At 48.5% G+C, this 14,155-nt stretch overlaps 1 protein-coding gene and 1 long non-coding RNA gene across 4 annotated transcripts in view; one reads left to right on the top strand and one right to left on the bottom strand.

Annotated features, from left to right (window-relative positions):
- Position 1: 1 nt before the first annotated feature.
- On the top strand, positions 2-2,475 carry LOC148222214 (uncharacterized). Its single transcript, XR_015806458.1, has 2 exons — positions 2-266; positions 1,274-2,475. It is a non-coding gene; the product is annotated as an uncharacterized LOC148222214 (long non-coding RNA).
- The window catches only part of SIN3A (SIN3 transcription regulator family member A), a 30,395-nt gene continuing 18,488 nt past the window's right edge, over positions 2,249-14,155 (bottom strand). For all 3 annotated transcript variants that reach the window (XM_014879213.2, XM_088172330.1, XM_014879211.2), the window contains 11 exons: positions 12,860-13,070; positions 11,235-11,351; positions 10,310-10,548; positions 8,961-9,144; positions 8,204-8,777; positions 7,611-7,780; positions 6,428-6,601; positions 5,642-5,734; positions 5,206-5,300; positions 4,796-5,003; positions 2,249-3,467 (listed from right to left, as the gene is read on the bottom strand). In XM_014879213.2, coding sequence (XP_014734699.1) covers positions 3,237-3,467; positions 4,796-5,003; positions 5,206-5,300; positions 5,642-5,734; positions 6,428-6,601; positions 7,611-7,780; positions 8,204-8,777; positions 8,961-9,144; positions 10,310-10,548; positions 11,235-11,351; positions 12,860-13,070 — 2,296 coding nt within the window. In that variant the 3' untranslated portion in view covers positions 2,249-3,236. The remainder of the gene's footprint in view (positions 3,468-4,795; positions 5,004-5,205; positions 5,301-5,641; positions 5,735-6,427; positions 6,602-7,610; positions 7,781-8,203; positions 8,778-8,960; positions 9,145-10,309; positions 10,549-11,234; positions 11,352-12,859; positions 13,071-14,155) is intronic.

A 14,155-nucleotide genomic window follows, 5' to 3' on the forward strand; every position in this document is an offset into this window, starting at 1 on the left:
GAGTCCGCTCGGAGGAGCCCTCTCGGAACCGTTCGGAGTCCGCTCGGAGGAGCCCGCTCAGCCCGCTCGGAGCACACTCGGAGACTGTTCGGAGCCGTTCGGCGCCCGCTCGGAGCCCGCCCGGCCCTCACGGATCAGGGCGGCCCCGGGGATCGCCCTCCTCTCTTCCAGCTCTCCTGCTTCCAGACCCCGCGGCGCATCCCGTACGAGGAGGCTGTCGTGCAGGAATTCGGGCCGGCTCGAGTGGGAGACTCCTTCGGGCCCACGTGAGTGCCAGGGTTTGATGCTGCCGTGCCCGCGGTGGGGTCGGAGCTGTGTCTGAGTTATTTGTGTGGGTGAGTCCTCACAAGCTCTCCCTGGTGAAGACATGAGATGATGATGATCTTCCCCACTGAGTGCTGGAGGTGCCTGCCCAGAGGGCCTGAGGGAGATTCCATGAGGGAACAGAGCAGTTTCTTGCTCGTTTCTTCTGAGAGCTCCTTGTGACCATGGTTGTGTCTCTGATGCTATTGGGGGAATGTGTTTACTTATCAAGTTTGGGAGAGGATTCTTATCCCACCCTGAGCACTCCCTGGGTGAGGAGAAGGCAGAAACCCCCTCATCGCTGTCCCTCAGCCTAACCAATCCTGCACCCTCTTCTTCATGTCCTGATTTGCCTCCAAATCGCCCCAAAATGTCATTATCATCAGGAGGGAAGGAAGAATCTGTACACGATGCTCAGCCCTGATGTTTTAATGGAAATACTGCGCTACAGTCAAGTTTACAACATTGGTATAGAAATCACACGGGTTGTGGGGCCGAGGATCACGTTACAGAATACAAAAAGCAAGATCAAATAAAAAGAAGTTTTAAAAAAAAGCAAAGCTCTGCTATTGTACAGGCTGGGAGCAGAGCTGAGATGCCAGATGGAGCACCAGAGGCAGAGGTGTCCCCACGGTGTGTCCCAGGGACCTGCACCAGCGCCCCTTGGCTCAGGGACAGGCACAGGCTCCTGGGACAGGATCCCGACCAAGCAGCAGCAGCTGCTGCTTCCAAGCTGCTTAAAAGTCTAAATCACCAAAGATTCTCCCTTCCAGATCACCTTGAGCATACACCAGAATAAAAAAAAAAGGGGGAAATAATAGGGGAGCGTGCATGACACCTTTGGAATGGGACATATGAGAGCCCCTTCCTGCCTGGTTACAGCAAAGGAGGAGAAACGAGATGGGTGATTTATTGCTAGCAAAATGTGAAAAGCCCCTGCTGGGCTTTTCCTTCTTTCCTCTCTCCATAGGAGGCTCCCATTCCAGATCTGCCTGCTGTGCATTGGCTGCCAATGACTCGTGGCTCCTCGGGGCTGTGACTTCCACCCCGGCTCCAGCTCCCCGGCCTCTCTCCACGGAAGGGAAGGAGCTGTGGTGGCAGGAGGAGAGAACCTGGAACTGGATGGTATTTAAGGTCCCTTCCAACCCGGGCTGTTCTGCAATTCTGTGAACCTGCTGCCTCAAAATACAGGGAGAGGCTGAAGCTGTGGCAAAGCCCTGCTCGTGGCTCCCCCATCCAGGGAAGCCATTCCAGGTGGGTAGGACTGGCAGCGTGGATTTTTGCAAGGAAAGCCGCCTCCTTTTGAGAAGGCACAGTACAGTGGTGGCTGTCGTGGCTTACAAAGTCTGTGCTGCCTTCTTTATTTTTAAAATCAGAATCTTCCCCCGCATTCTAAGTATCTGCCAGCGTTAAATTTCTCTGCTTAAAAAAATATATATCCCATCTGTGAATTTCCGGAGTGAAATGCACCAAGAGCCCCCAGTCCCCTCCTCCTTCTCCTGCACACACTCGCGCACACACACAGAGCAGCTCTGTCAAATACTGGCTTGGTATTTCCCACGATGTTTTCTCCGACACAGAAAGGGAAAAATACATCAGCACAATCAGCCCCAGCTGAGTTGCTCAGCAACACTTCCCAAAAGCGAAGATCCTTGGAGCTGGAAGACAAGGCGGATAAAAATTACCCACCAGGAAAAAAGACAAAAAATTTAAAAAATTTAAAATTATATACTCTATATTTATATCTCTTTCAGGGTGCTTATACCTCAGTTGTTTAACCCCCAAGTTCACACGCTGCCTCTGCTGTTTCCTCTTGCCAGCCTTAGAAAAGGGGTTGGATTACACCTCCCTCTTCCCTCCCCTTTCCCACCCCAAAACCTGCATGCTGCAACAGTGCCTTTCAGACCAGGAACACGGCTGTGGGTGAGCGAGTGTCTTCCTCCAGTTAAGAACAAAGACATTATTTTTTTTATTTACAAAAAAAGGAGAAAAAAGTTTCCACACAAAAGCACTACAATGATAACTCCCTTTGGTAAAAAGTGTAATAAATGTCTCCATCGGTCTGTCGGTACTAATTCTCAAGCCACCTGGTACTATGGTACACAAGAAGCTAGTACAGTTATGCTAGCACATCAAGCATAATTCCTTTAATTAAAAAAAAAAAAAACAAAACAAACCAAAAAGGAAAAAAAAAAAACCCAAAAAATTGACAATTTGTACATTTATTTACAAAAAAAGGAGGGGAACATGTTAAAATCGTGTTGTTCTCTGCTGTGTGTGTGTACGTACATGTGTGTGAAAAGCTGGTGCATGGCACTAGGAGAGACTAGTAAACAAGCAGGTACAAAAAAAAAAAAAAACCCAAAAAACAAAAAACCAAAAAAACCAAAACCCCAAAATAAAAATAAAACAGTTCCACTGGCACTAGAAAGGACAGACCGATCTGCACAGGGTGAGTCCAGCCTGGGAGGGAGGAGAGGGAGCAAGAGGAACCCGGGGTCTGCTGCCCCGTGGCCCCAGCGCCGGAGCCCGCAAGGAGAGGAGAATCCGGTGGCCACAGGCACCTGGGGATTTTGGGGACACATCCAAGCGGTCCGGTGGTGGTGGAAGCATCCCATCCCCTCCCTCGCCGCTCAGGGAAGTCAAAGCCTCAACGCTGCTGGTGTGTACGAGCTCGTGGTGTTTCTCTGGGATGGCTCAGTTCAGAGAAGGGTCCTTCCTGCCCAAAAAGGGGCCGGCAGCCCACGGCCCCGGGGCGGAGATCCGTGTCCCCACGGGGAATCCCGCCGGGACAGGCTGTACCAGCCACGCACTAGTCAAGTGGCCATGTCACGGAGATACACGGTGAGGGGAGAAAGGATCTCCCTCCTTCCCTGGATGCGCGCACACACACACATCTCCCGGGCTCTGCCCTCGCCCCGGGGGGGACTCTTTTAGGGTGTCTTGAATATCGTGCCGTATTTGACGCGGTACTTGTTGATGCTGACAAAGTGCAGGGTCTCTGTGTCACAGGTGGTGGTGCAGGGCACCAAGCCCTCCAAGCCTTCACCCATGAGCCACTTGTTTGTCTCGGCTGCCATTTCGCGGGGCACGTGCTCCTTGGTCCATTTGTCCACCCAGGCCTGGAACCGCTGGTGCAGCCGCTTGCTCACCCTCTCGTGGGACTGCAGACACAGGGAGAGGTGTTAGGGGAAGGCAGCTTCGGGCCCCAAAATGCAGCATAACACAAAGCTTGGCTACTGGTGGGCACAGGTAAGGGGATCAAACACAGAGGGAATTTGTAATGCAGACACTGGACAGAGGGAAAGCTCTGATAAGGTCTCCTGGTCTTCAAGAAAATTCATGGCAAAATGAGTTCAGAAGGACAAAAAAGTTTATGTTCTTTGTTTAACACAGCCATTCAGAGGCTGGGGACACAGAATATATCCAATGGGAGCCTGAAAGTTACATGCCCAGCTCAGAGCGAGTTCCTTCTGCATTACCCAAAAGGTGCTGCTGCCTCCTCTGCTAGCATACAAGACCAGGCGTGTCCTGCTCTTCCCACCCCTTGGGGTCTGCTTCCAGCCCCCAGGAAAGAGCAAGTTCAACATGCTGGGAACACAATTGCTACAGAAAATTAACACCCAGGTCAGGTCTAGCAGGCTCAAGAAACTCTGACTTAACAGAAACATCAGGAGAGGAAGAACTGTGCACTTTTTTGGGTAAAAGCATCTGCTTAAGGAATGTAAAAATCCAGGACAGATGGTATAAAGCCATGGCTACAGCCATAATTGAAAACAGCCAATATAATTAAACCTCCAGATTAAACCATACACGTTTTATTATTTGTTTGTTTTTCTCCCAGAGACTGACTGCTTTGGGGTGTTAACTGCTAAATCCAATAGATTTGTTTCCAAAATCCAATGTATCTTCTACAGCTCCCTCAGTGTATTCCAGTAACCACGGGCTAAGCTGCACACTACATATTTAACACTTCAAGAATTTATGTTCAGATTCTCTGTGAAGAGCACTGGCACACAGCATCCTGTTTATAAGCTTACATTTCCTTAAGGTTTGTGCCAGTTGAATGAGATAGAGGGAATTCAACCAAAATCCTCAGTATCAGCATTTCAGAGTCACTACACTGCAATAAAATGCTCTCAATCTGATGTGGATGCAAAGTTTGAGAGATGAAGTAAAACCACTTTCTGTATCTCATCAGCAAGAAACATGTTAAGTAGTTGTTTTATAAATCGAAATACGTGATGAAAGTGGATGGAAATACTCCCATAATATGAGAAAAGGAGAGTGTCAAAGCATCCAGACCACCAGATCCATTTCTCCCACTGCAATCCTCCTAAAGTTGACCCATCTGGAGTCACAAGCTCTTTTCCTCTTGGATAAACCCAAACCTTTACAGCTTCCCGAACAGCCAGAGAGGCAATGGCTCCCTCTTTCCCCTAAACCCCAGGAAGCAGCAGCAGCCCACCCCGTTTCTCTGGCTGGCTCCTACCTGCTGAGCTCGCAGCAGCGCGGTCCTCCTGTACATGTAATCCTCCGACTTGATCACGTACACCATCTTATACGAGTTCAGCTTGAATTTACACTCCAGCTTGTCCAGGCTCTCCACGTTCTCCATGGACTTCTTACTGTTCCCCTCCTTCCCTTCCTTCTCCTGCTGCTCCCGACCACGCTGACACTTGCGGATCCGCCTCAGATTCCTGCAAAGCAGAGAACCCCTCTTGGAATTGGCAGCGCCCACCCCCTGGCACTGCAAAGCTGGGTGAGGGTGGTGATCTCAAGGCCAGGTTGGACAGAGCTTGGAACAACCTGGTCCGGAGGGAGGCGTCTCTGCACAAGGGGTGCAGGGGGTGGGATGAGATGAGTTTTAAGGGTCTTTCCCAGCACAGCCTGGCCACTCACCTGGGCAGGAAGACAGGTTTCTGGGCCAGGTGCTCACGGAGCTCGGGGGAGGTAGAGTCAGAGTTGACGTACCGCTCCACGTAGTCGGACCAGCGCTGGAAGCAAGCACAGAGCACATATCAGCCACTGCCCTCCCACCAAACAGCATGAGGGGGCTGAGGAGGAGCTGGAGGTCATGCAGAAGAACACACCATCCATTCTGAAGGCTCTGTGCATCTTATACCCAAAAAGGCAGGTACAATGTTTCTTTATGTGGTTTTGAGTATTTTCTAATACAAAATAAGCCAGGAAGGATTTGCCTGCTTACGTCACTGGAAGCTTTATGGCATGTCCTTGATGTTTCTTTGTCTTGTGCTAATGGATCACACCACCAGTCAACTCTGGTCCAGAGCAACCTTGACCAGCACAGTCAGCTCTCTGGACAAGCTGCCCTTACCTCTGCTTCCACAGGGTCATCCGAGTTTTCCTCTTCTGTGTCCAGCAGCTCAATGGTTAACTGAACTTGACCTCTGCTCTGAATGAACATCAGCTATAAAGAAAAAGCAGAAGGAACTTCAGTAAGAGGAGGTTTGAAATAGAAACAAACACCTTCATTTCTCACTAGGGCAAAGGGACAATGAAGCAAGTTGGCAGTTCTAAAGGAAACCTCCTTGAGCCCCCAAAGTAAGTTTGAGGGCACGGGAAGAGATATTATACACTCAGGCTTCTATCCAAAGTACTTCTCTGGCTCAGAAAGGGCCTGACCACTTCCTGCCTCTTCAGCAAAGGAAGTATGGATTTGATTAGCACAGGTTTATTAGCAATGCATGCAGGCAGCAGTGATTTAATGCCCAGTCAGTAGTGGCAGATCTCCCAACAGTCGACAAAATTGAAACACCAGAGGACCGGGAGAGTTTCAGCTAACAAATTAAAAGCAGTGGCAGCCAAGCACTCAGTATGATACAGGCCAAAGCTGCTGTAAAGCACAGGGGATATTCATTGCTGTTCCAGGAAATATATTCCTCCTTGAAACTTCATTTGAGGGGCCCTTACAGAAGCATTAACCTATGTTCCAGAGGCTGGCAGCACGTGCGCTGCATTTTGGCTGGGATGGAGTTAATTTTCTTCATTTTTGGGCGCCTAAACAAGGCTCTTTTTTAAAGGGCCAGTGCCTCTGCCTTATTAAAAGGCATCCCCCTCAGCTCTTGCTGGCTGTAGGCTGTGGCTCAGGGCGTGGCTTTACCTTGAAGCAGTTCTCCTCGGACATGAGCTGCTCGGCTTTGCGCTGGTACGCGGCCTCCAGGAGCGTGCGGGAGGACTGGGAGGCCAGCAGACCACCAGTGGCTCCGTTGCTGTTCTCTGACAGGTACAGGTCTGTCACCTGCACACAGATCTCATCACTCACAATGTGCTGGAGCTGCAAACGGGAGCAACAGGGGAGTCAGGGAGGCTGCTACAGCCCCATAGAATAGAACAAAATAAGGGCGTAACAACGGGAGTGAGCATGAGCAAAAAAACCCTTCACTTCTTCCACCTGCAGATGATCTCTGCTACTACGTGAAAACCCACAATATCTTCAGAAAAATTAGCAGGTGGCAAAGCACAGCTACTCAGAGAAAAACTACACACAGAGAACATTCTGAGCAGCATCAGGGGAGGAAGGGCCAGAGCTCTGTGACACAGCGTGTCCTCTCCTCACCAAGGGGCTGCTGCTGTGTCTGAGGAGAGGGGTGGGAAGTTTAAGATCAAATCCGTATTTTGTGCAAGTTTAAAAATCAAAAGTCTCCCAACTGTCTTCTGAATTCAGTTAATCTCTGGATTGAAGGGCTTCTGAAGAGCAGCTCTACCCTTCTGAAAGAGGAAAGTCCTTTCAAGTTATTCCACTTCCAGCCCCTTGTGTCTGTTTTTGTTCTTTATGCTACAAAAAGGCACAAGAATTTTTCCTTTGCTCACACATTCTTCCTACCAATCCAATAGAAGGAATAGAGTTTAACAGCCAAAATGAGCTACTCCAGCAGATAAAAGGGACAAAAGCTTTTTAGAAAAAGTGTGCAGTCCTACAGCACTGATGGAAAGGAAAGGAACTATTTAGATGTCTTTTCTTTTTTTTTTTTTTCCCACAAAGCTAAAGCAAGATTAGCTCTGGACATGCTTTGAATACTTACATCCTAAAACATCTGGAAAACAAAGACAGCTCCGTAGAGGATATTCTCAATAATTCAAACAGATCAGAAATCACCTTCTATCATTTCTCTACTATGAGGGTTAGAGAGCTTGATGAAGAAAAGCCCTGAATTTACCTGCTTACCCCTGAAATTCCCCATGCAGGCACACAACACGGCCTCCAGTGCCAGCATGGGTTCTCCCTGCAGCAAAGCACCTGGCTGCTTCCTCTGCCCCGCCCCACCCAGCGCCCTGGCAGGCACCTGTCGGACGATGCTCTGGATCAGCTTGTCCATGGTGAAGGCGATGTAGGCGTGGATGGTGAACATCTCGCGCAGGGAGTCCTCGTACTGCGACGAGTCCATGTTCCCGTCCAGGAGGTTGCGCACCATGTCCAGGAAAGCTGGGTAATAATCCTCAACATCGATGTCCACTGCAACAGGAGAGAAGGGGAGAGACGGGCACGCCACCCCCAGGAAGGGGACCTGTGAGTTTTGGTCCTCAGGTGACCCACTTAAGCTGAAGAGTTGCTTGAACTTGTCTTTTATGGACATAAATAAGTCCCTTTAAGGCCACAGGTTATTTTCTAATCTCTTGCTTTCTAGCTGTAGCCTCCTCCATGAGCTTTTTATTTCTGAAACCTTCTACTTAGGGAACTTGAGGACATGCAAGTGTACAAAGGAAGCCCTTATGAAATAACTGTTGCGTATTATCCTTCCAAGTCCCACGTTCTCCACACCTTCCCATCTCCTAAGGCATAATAAAAGAGAGCCCATCTTAAAGGGTCATTGCTGTCACCATACCACAAAAAGAACCACCTTTTCCCCCCCCCAATCTCCCAGCAGAAGTCACTCACTGGGCTCCTTCAGTCGCAGCTGGATGGCAGGGCTGTCGCTCTTGTCTCTCTTTATGCCCAGCACTTCCCTCTCCCACTCCCGTTCCCGCGTCTCCTCCTCGATCTGCCGCTCGGCCTGGGTGCAGATCCGCAGCAGCCGCAGGCACAGGATCTGGTGCAGCCTCATGAAGATGTACCAGTTGCTGTTCACATAGAAGAGGTTGTAGACCTCATCCATGCCCCGCAGCTTCTGGGCTGTCGTGTTGTTGAACATCAGCTTGGTTTTGGGAGGACTACCCCCAACGCCGTTGTGCTTTTTTGCAGCCCCGGTAGCTTCGTCCACATCCATCTCCTCTTCTTCTTCCTCTTCCACATCCGAGAGTTCACCTCGCTGAGCAAACAGCAGGTCTGGAATGAAGTGATACATGATCTGCTTGATTTTGTACTTGTCCTCTTTCTGGATTCCCGTCTGCCGCTTCACGTGGTGGATGATGAGAGAGGCAGCATCTTCCAGGATCTGCTTGTCTTCGTAAGCTAGTGAGAGGTGTGGGCCTGTGGGGACTCCAGCATTGTCTTCTGAAGCCTGTTCTTGCCTCTACAAAGGAGAAACAACATAAAAATCAGCCTAAACAATCCCTGTCCACCACCCGAGAGCCCGCTAAAAGCTCTGCCTGTGGAACAGATTTCCTCCCTCATCAAGCTGTGAGGAACAGGAATTGAAACTGCACTAGCAAAGTACATAAGCTTGAGAGAAGGAAACTATTGGTGACCATCTTACCTCATCATAGATGCTTTCAATCTCATTAAGGAGACTCTTTGACCTTAGGACCTTGGTGTCATTCTGCTTGAAGTTGATGCCCTGGTGGTCCAAGGATTTCAGGTAATACTTCTCATTCTGCTCTCGCCAGACTTTATTAAAACCTCTCTGGGCTTCTCGCCACTCTTCCTCTTTCATCTTTAACCTTGGATCAAGAAAACGAAGGTGAGCTAAGAGGTATGCATACAAGAAAAATCTCTGCCCGTGGTTCTTGGTGAGTGTTGGCAAAAGCTGAACTCCCAATGAAATAGGCATGGATCAAAGATATCCCACAGAAAGGAGCTTTCCAGGACGTGTCCCCTGGACATATTCTTCTGGAGAAACCACTCTGGGTTTCTTTCACATTTAGGTAAAACCACACAGGAACAAAGCAGCTCATGCAGGAGAGGGAATAAAGGGACAGGGAAGGAAAAAAGCTGGCCCTGGTCTCTCAGGAATGCCCAGAAAGCTCCACCTGTGGAACAGGCGCAGCTTAGTTTGGACAATGAACAAAGCACAGATACCTGAGTATCCTGGGAATGCACGCCTGAACCTTGACTCAGCATCCCAAGCAAAGCACCCCTGATTCAGTCCGAGAAGGGTAGGGAAACTGGGACCTTGCAGGTACCCTGGGAAGGCTGCTACACCCAGCTCCAGAACTCCAAAACATGGGACCAGGAGTCCCACAGAGATAAAACAGCACGTACTGCTTATACATCTCCTCCACCTTCCCCAAGGAGTTGCAGCATCCACTCACCCCCTTTTAATTGAGGAAGGGGAGGCTGACAAGGGAACCTGAGGATAGCAGAGACATGATCTGGGCACATACGCCCACAGGATTTGGAAAGGGATCACATTTAGCCCTGGGACAACATTTCCTTTATCTTACACAGAGTGCTGACACCAGGGAAGAAAAAAGTTAAAAAGGAGACAACAAAAGCTCTATATCCTTCCAGCTGAGCTGTAAGGATTTTGTTTCAGGAGGGTAATTCCCTCTAGGTGATTATTATGGAATACACCAACTGCCCAGAATATAAATGAACTTCTTAGTTTCAGAGAATAATAGAATCATGGAATGGTTTGGTTGAGAAGAGACCTTACAGATCATCTTGTTCCACTACCTGCCATGGGCAGAGACACTTTCCACTGCACCATATTGCTCCAAGCCCTGTCCAACCTGGCCTTGAACACTTCTAGTCGTGGGGCAGCCACAACCTTTCGGGACAAATGTACAGCCTTGTGGAGGGCGCACTATTCCATAAATTTGGAGGGCACACAGTGTAACACCCTTTGGCAGGGACCCTGGGGCAGGGTGCTGGGGCCACGAGTACCTTTTCAGTACGATGGGGACAGCCACAGACGGGTTCTTGCGCAGCCCATCGATGATGTCAGCTGCTTTGTCAGCATATATCCTCTGGAGAGCCTTGCGGTGGATCACCTCCGAGGTGCCCCCCAGGGTGTTGTCCAGCCGGAATTTGGCCTGCTCCTCTGCAGACAAGCGTGACAGCTTCTTCTGGATTGCCTCGAGAACGCGGATGGTTGCCAGGTTGGTCTCCAAGACAACATCCAGCTGGAGAGAACAATGTATTAGTAGGGTTTGAATAGACAAAACACGGAGGCAAACATTCAAGTGACACGAAACAAGAAGCTGCGCCTGTTTAACAAGGTGTGCTTGAGCACTTTGGTGTTCAGCTGCTCTAAAATAATCCAATTATATTTCATCTGCTACCTAAATAATACTGTGTAAGAATTTAAAGGCTACCAGAATGATACTGTTTGGAAATTACATCTTCCAGCTGGGAATAGAACACAACTGACAGTTACTCTACAAAAGGACGTGCCAAATCTGTGCCGATTCAGGTAATTGCCCAGCTAACTTCCATTTCCAGTCAAAATGTCAGTCATTTAAAATCCTGAACATATTGCTTTGCAGATGATTACAGGGGAATGCAGGTTCTCATGCATTACGTGGGCAGGAAGAACAGAAAAGATACAACAGTTCCATGCTGGCCATTCAACAATTTCACGTGGAATGGGGTGAACGAAGAGCTCTGCACAAAAGGTGAGGGGCAGGGGTGGCAGCTTAGTGGTTATGCAGCCACTGCTTCTTGCATGAAGAGAAAACAAGCTTTCATGCCAAAAATCAGGTGGCAGACACAATAAAGCATGCAGAATTGAAGGTATCATTCCATCAAGCTCACTAACTGTTCACAGAACAGAGCTTCTCCAGACGTGAACCAAGGAAAGGCAATTTACCTCAAAACGCTCGTCCTCACACCTGTAGATGTGCTCTTCATATTGTGTCTTCTTGGAGCTCACAAATGTGGAATCTTCAGACCAGGATGGGAAGGAGACCCAGGTGTCATTCAAAACCTTAGAGGGAGGCAGAGGGAAAACAAGAGTCCTGGTCAGTGCCCAAGGGGATCACATCTGGCCAGTTTGAAGACCCATCTGCTGATGGGACAACCTAATTGCCAGGTGGAAAAAATGCCCAGCATTCACAGGGCAACCCCAAACAGACAGAACCCAAACAGCCCCGGCAGCCTGAAAAATTAATAGCCTGGAGCTGTGAGGAAAACACTTGTGAGAGAAGAGGAAAATAAAGGTGAAAGGAGCTTTTCTGCTACTTTGGATTAGTCAGCTGCAACCAGCTGGTTCCCCATGTGTGATTCATCATCAACACTGTGTGGTCACCACAGCAGACCTGACTGTTAGACTGGACACAGTTGCTGCCTCCAAATAAGGCTAACTGGAAGTATAAAACCATACCCCAGCACCTTCTTTCCTGGTGACAAAACAACCCAGCACCTGCAGCTTTCAATACGGGAGCAGAACATTAAAAAGCAAATAAACAAACAACCAAGCAACAACAACCTCAAAGAGGCTGAAGGCAAAGAAACAATGATTTTGGCAGGCATTCTTGAAAGCCAGGTCCAGTTTCCATAAACCTAAAGCCTGAACAACTGAGTCATTAGATTCTCACAGAGAGAAAAGTTTGTAACTGCATCACACAAGAGGCTTTTGAGACGTGGCAAGACATGGATTAAAAATTCAGCATTTCAGGGTGAAAGAAAAATGCATCTGAGGGAATATATGGGAGAATCTGTCTACAGAAAACATTATTTTCTTTTAAAGTTGGCCTAGAGACAACTCTGAAAGCAGGCTAAGTGGGAATTTAGGTATAAAGGTAGTAATAATACTGAATTACGTACTACCTCATAAAACACCTCTGAGATCACATTAAGACCACACAGAAAACCAGTTCTGTCATCTCCTACTTAAGTTTGCAATCTTAATGTTCCTTTCACAAGTTGTACTACGTAACACATCATAAATAAAATGTAGGAGCATTAGGTATGTCAGTAATTAACCCTCAGAGCTATTCAGTACATTTTTCTCCACCTGCCCCCCACGGCTCTACACAAACTTTTCACAAAAGCTGCTGGAGAAGAGCTGATGCCAACCATCAAAGCCACGTGGGTACCACAACTCCCAGCCAGCTTCCAGCATCACCCAATTCCTAGACTGATGCCTCACCCTGTGCAAGAGCTCCTGGATATGATCCAGTGGTTTATGGGAGTGCCACCAGGAATTCCTGAGGTGTGCTCCCCTCGGGCAGCCACACGCACCGTGGTGATCCCGAGCCAGGATGCTGTGCCCACACATGGGTGCAGGAGCAGCATGGAGCAGTGTGGATCAGTGCTGAGCAGGCAGCTGCCTGGCCCCAGCTCCATGCTCATCACCACCAGACGTGCCCTGACATCCCCAGGAACTTTTCCAACACAGGGATACAAACTGAATTCCCCATCCTGCTCTGTTTTGCTCCAATGCCTTAAAAAGGCTGGGAAGAGCCTTCCTGTGTGGCACAGCTCCTGCCTTACCTCTTTGCAGAGTGGAGTCCGCCCTGTGCACTTGGGCTGCTGGTAGCTCTTGGGCAAGGCTCGGTAGCTGGAGCCCAGCCTCTTGCAGGAGGCATAGTCAATCTCCATGGCAATCCCCTCAGTAGCCCGTTCCTTGGGATACGTCTCCATGTGAACAGACTCTTTATAGCCCAGAAAGTTTTTAAACCAAGTGAACAGTTCTGGGAATTTCCTAAAATAAAAGGAATGAAGTGAAAAACGAGCTAAGAAGAAAGCAAACAGTGCTGAGCTGTGATGCTGAGGCCAGAACTGATTACTACAGACAACCCTCCAAACTGTGAATCTGGTGAGAAGACCCTCCCTGCTCAACCTCACTTCCACAGAACCTGACCAAATAGGAAAAAATTTGATCAGGTTGGGGATTGCTCTCTTGGTCCAACTAAGGTGCTTGAGGATTATGATGAGCAAGGAGCAGCTACCAAAGCTTTGGCTATAGGAGCAGCATTCATGGCACAGTCACATCTGGGTCTGCCCAAAGCACCCTGGTAGTGAACTCAGACCAGATTCCTTGTTGTTTGCCAATGGTTTGAACCTTAAACCAGCCTTTTCCTTTTCAGAGGCAGCAAAGAGAAACCAAAAGGCAATTCTGGAACTACACAGCAAAAGGTTTCAGTGCCAAGCAATTGCTTCAACCAGACTTCACAGAGCAGCCTAAATCAAGGTGAAGCCTTTGCCTGCAAGGCTCAAGTTCACCTGTTTGCAAAGTTTCCTGAAAAATTTATTAATCTAAAATACAGCATTTGTTCAAGTCCTTTTATGTCATGCAAAGCTCCAGCAATAGGATGAACTGAACCTGTTACTAATTGAATCACTAGTCATTCATTGCTTTTTCATTATATGGCAAAAGATAGTGTCCAACTCCAGAATAAAAACCGCCTGTATTATATCTTTCCCTATAGTTAGGAGCACGGGCAGTGGAATGGGAAAAGTACAGAATTTTCTTGTCAAATATTGCACCTTTTCTACCTAAAGTCAGGCATCAGCAGGATGCCTAATTCCAGTGGACCTACAGAGCTAATGGAAGCTCCTCAGGGCAGTTTCTCTGCACAGTAGCTACTGTAATGGGGTCCTGAACCCAATTTATGTTCCTACTGCCTTCTCCCTTGGAACCAGCAATTCAGTGCCCAGGCAAGAGAAACACAAATCTTGCTGGCCAAAGTTGATGAAAGGATATCTGCTGGTTTTAACCAACTAACAGAGCTGTTCTGTACTCTACTGACAATCATGGAAGTCATAAATTCCTATTTAAAGTACAGA

The sequence above is a fragment of the Sturnus vulgaris genome, chromosome 13 (assembly GCF_052056855.1).
Source record: "Sturnus vulgaris isolate bStuVul1 chromosome 13, bStuVul1.hap1, whole genome shotgun sequence".
In the NCBI taxonomy this organism is placed as follows: Eukaryota; Metazoa; Chordata; class Aves; order Passeriformes; family Sturnidae; genus Sturnus; species Sturnus vulgaris.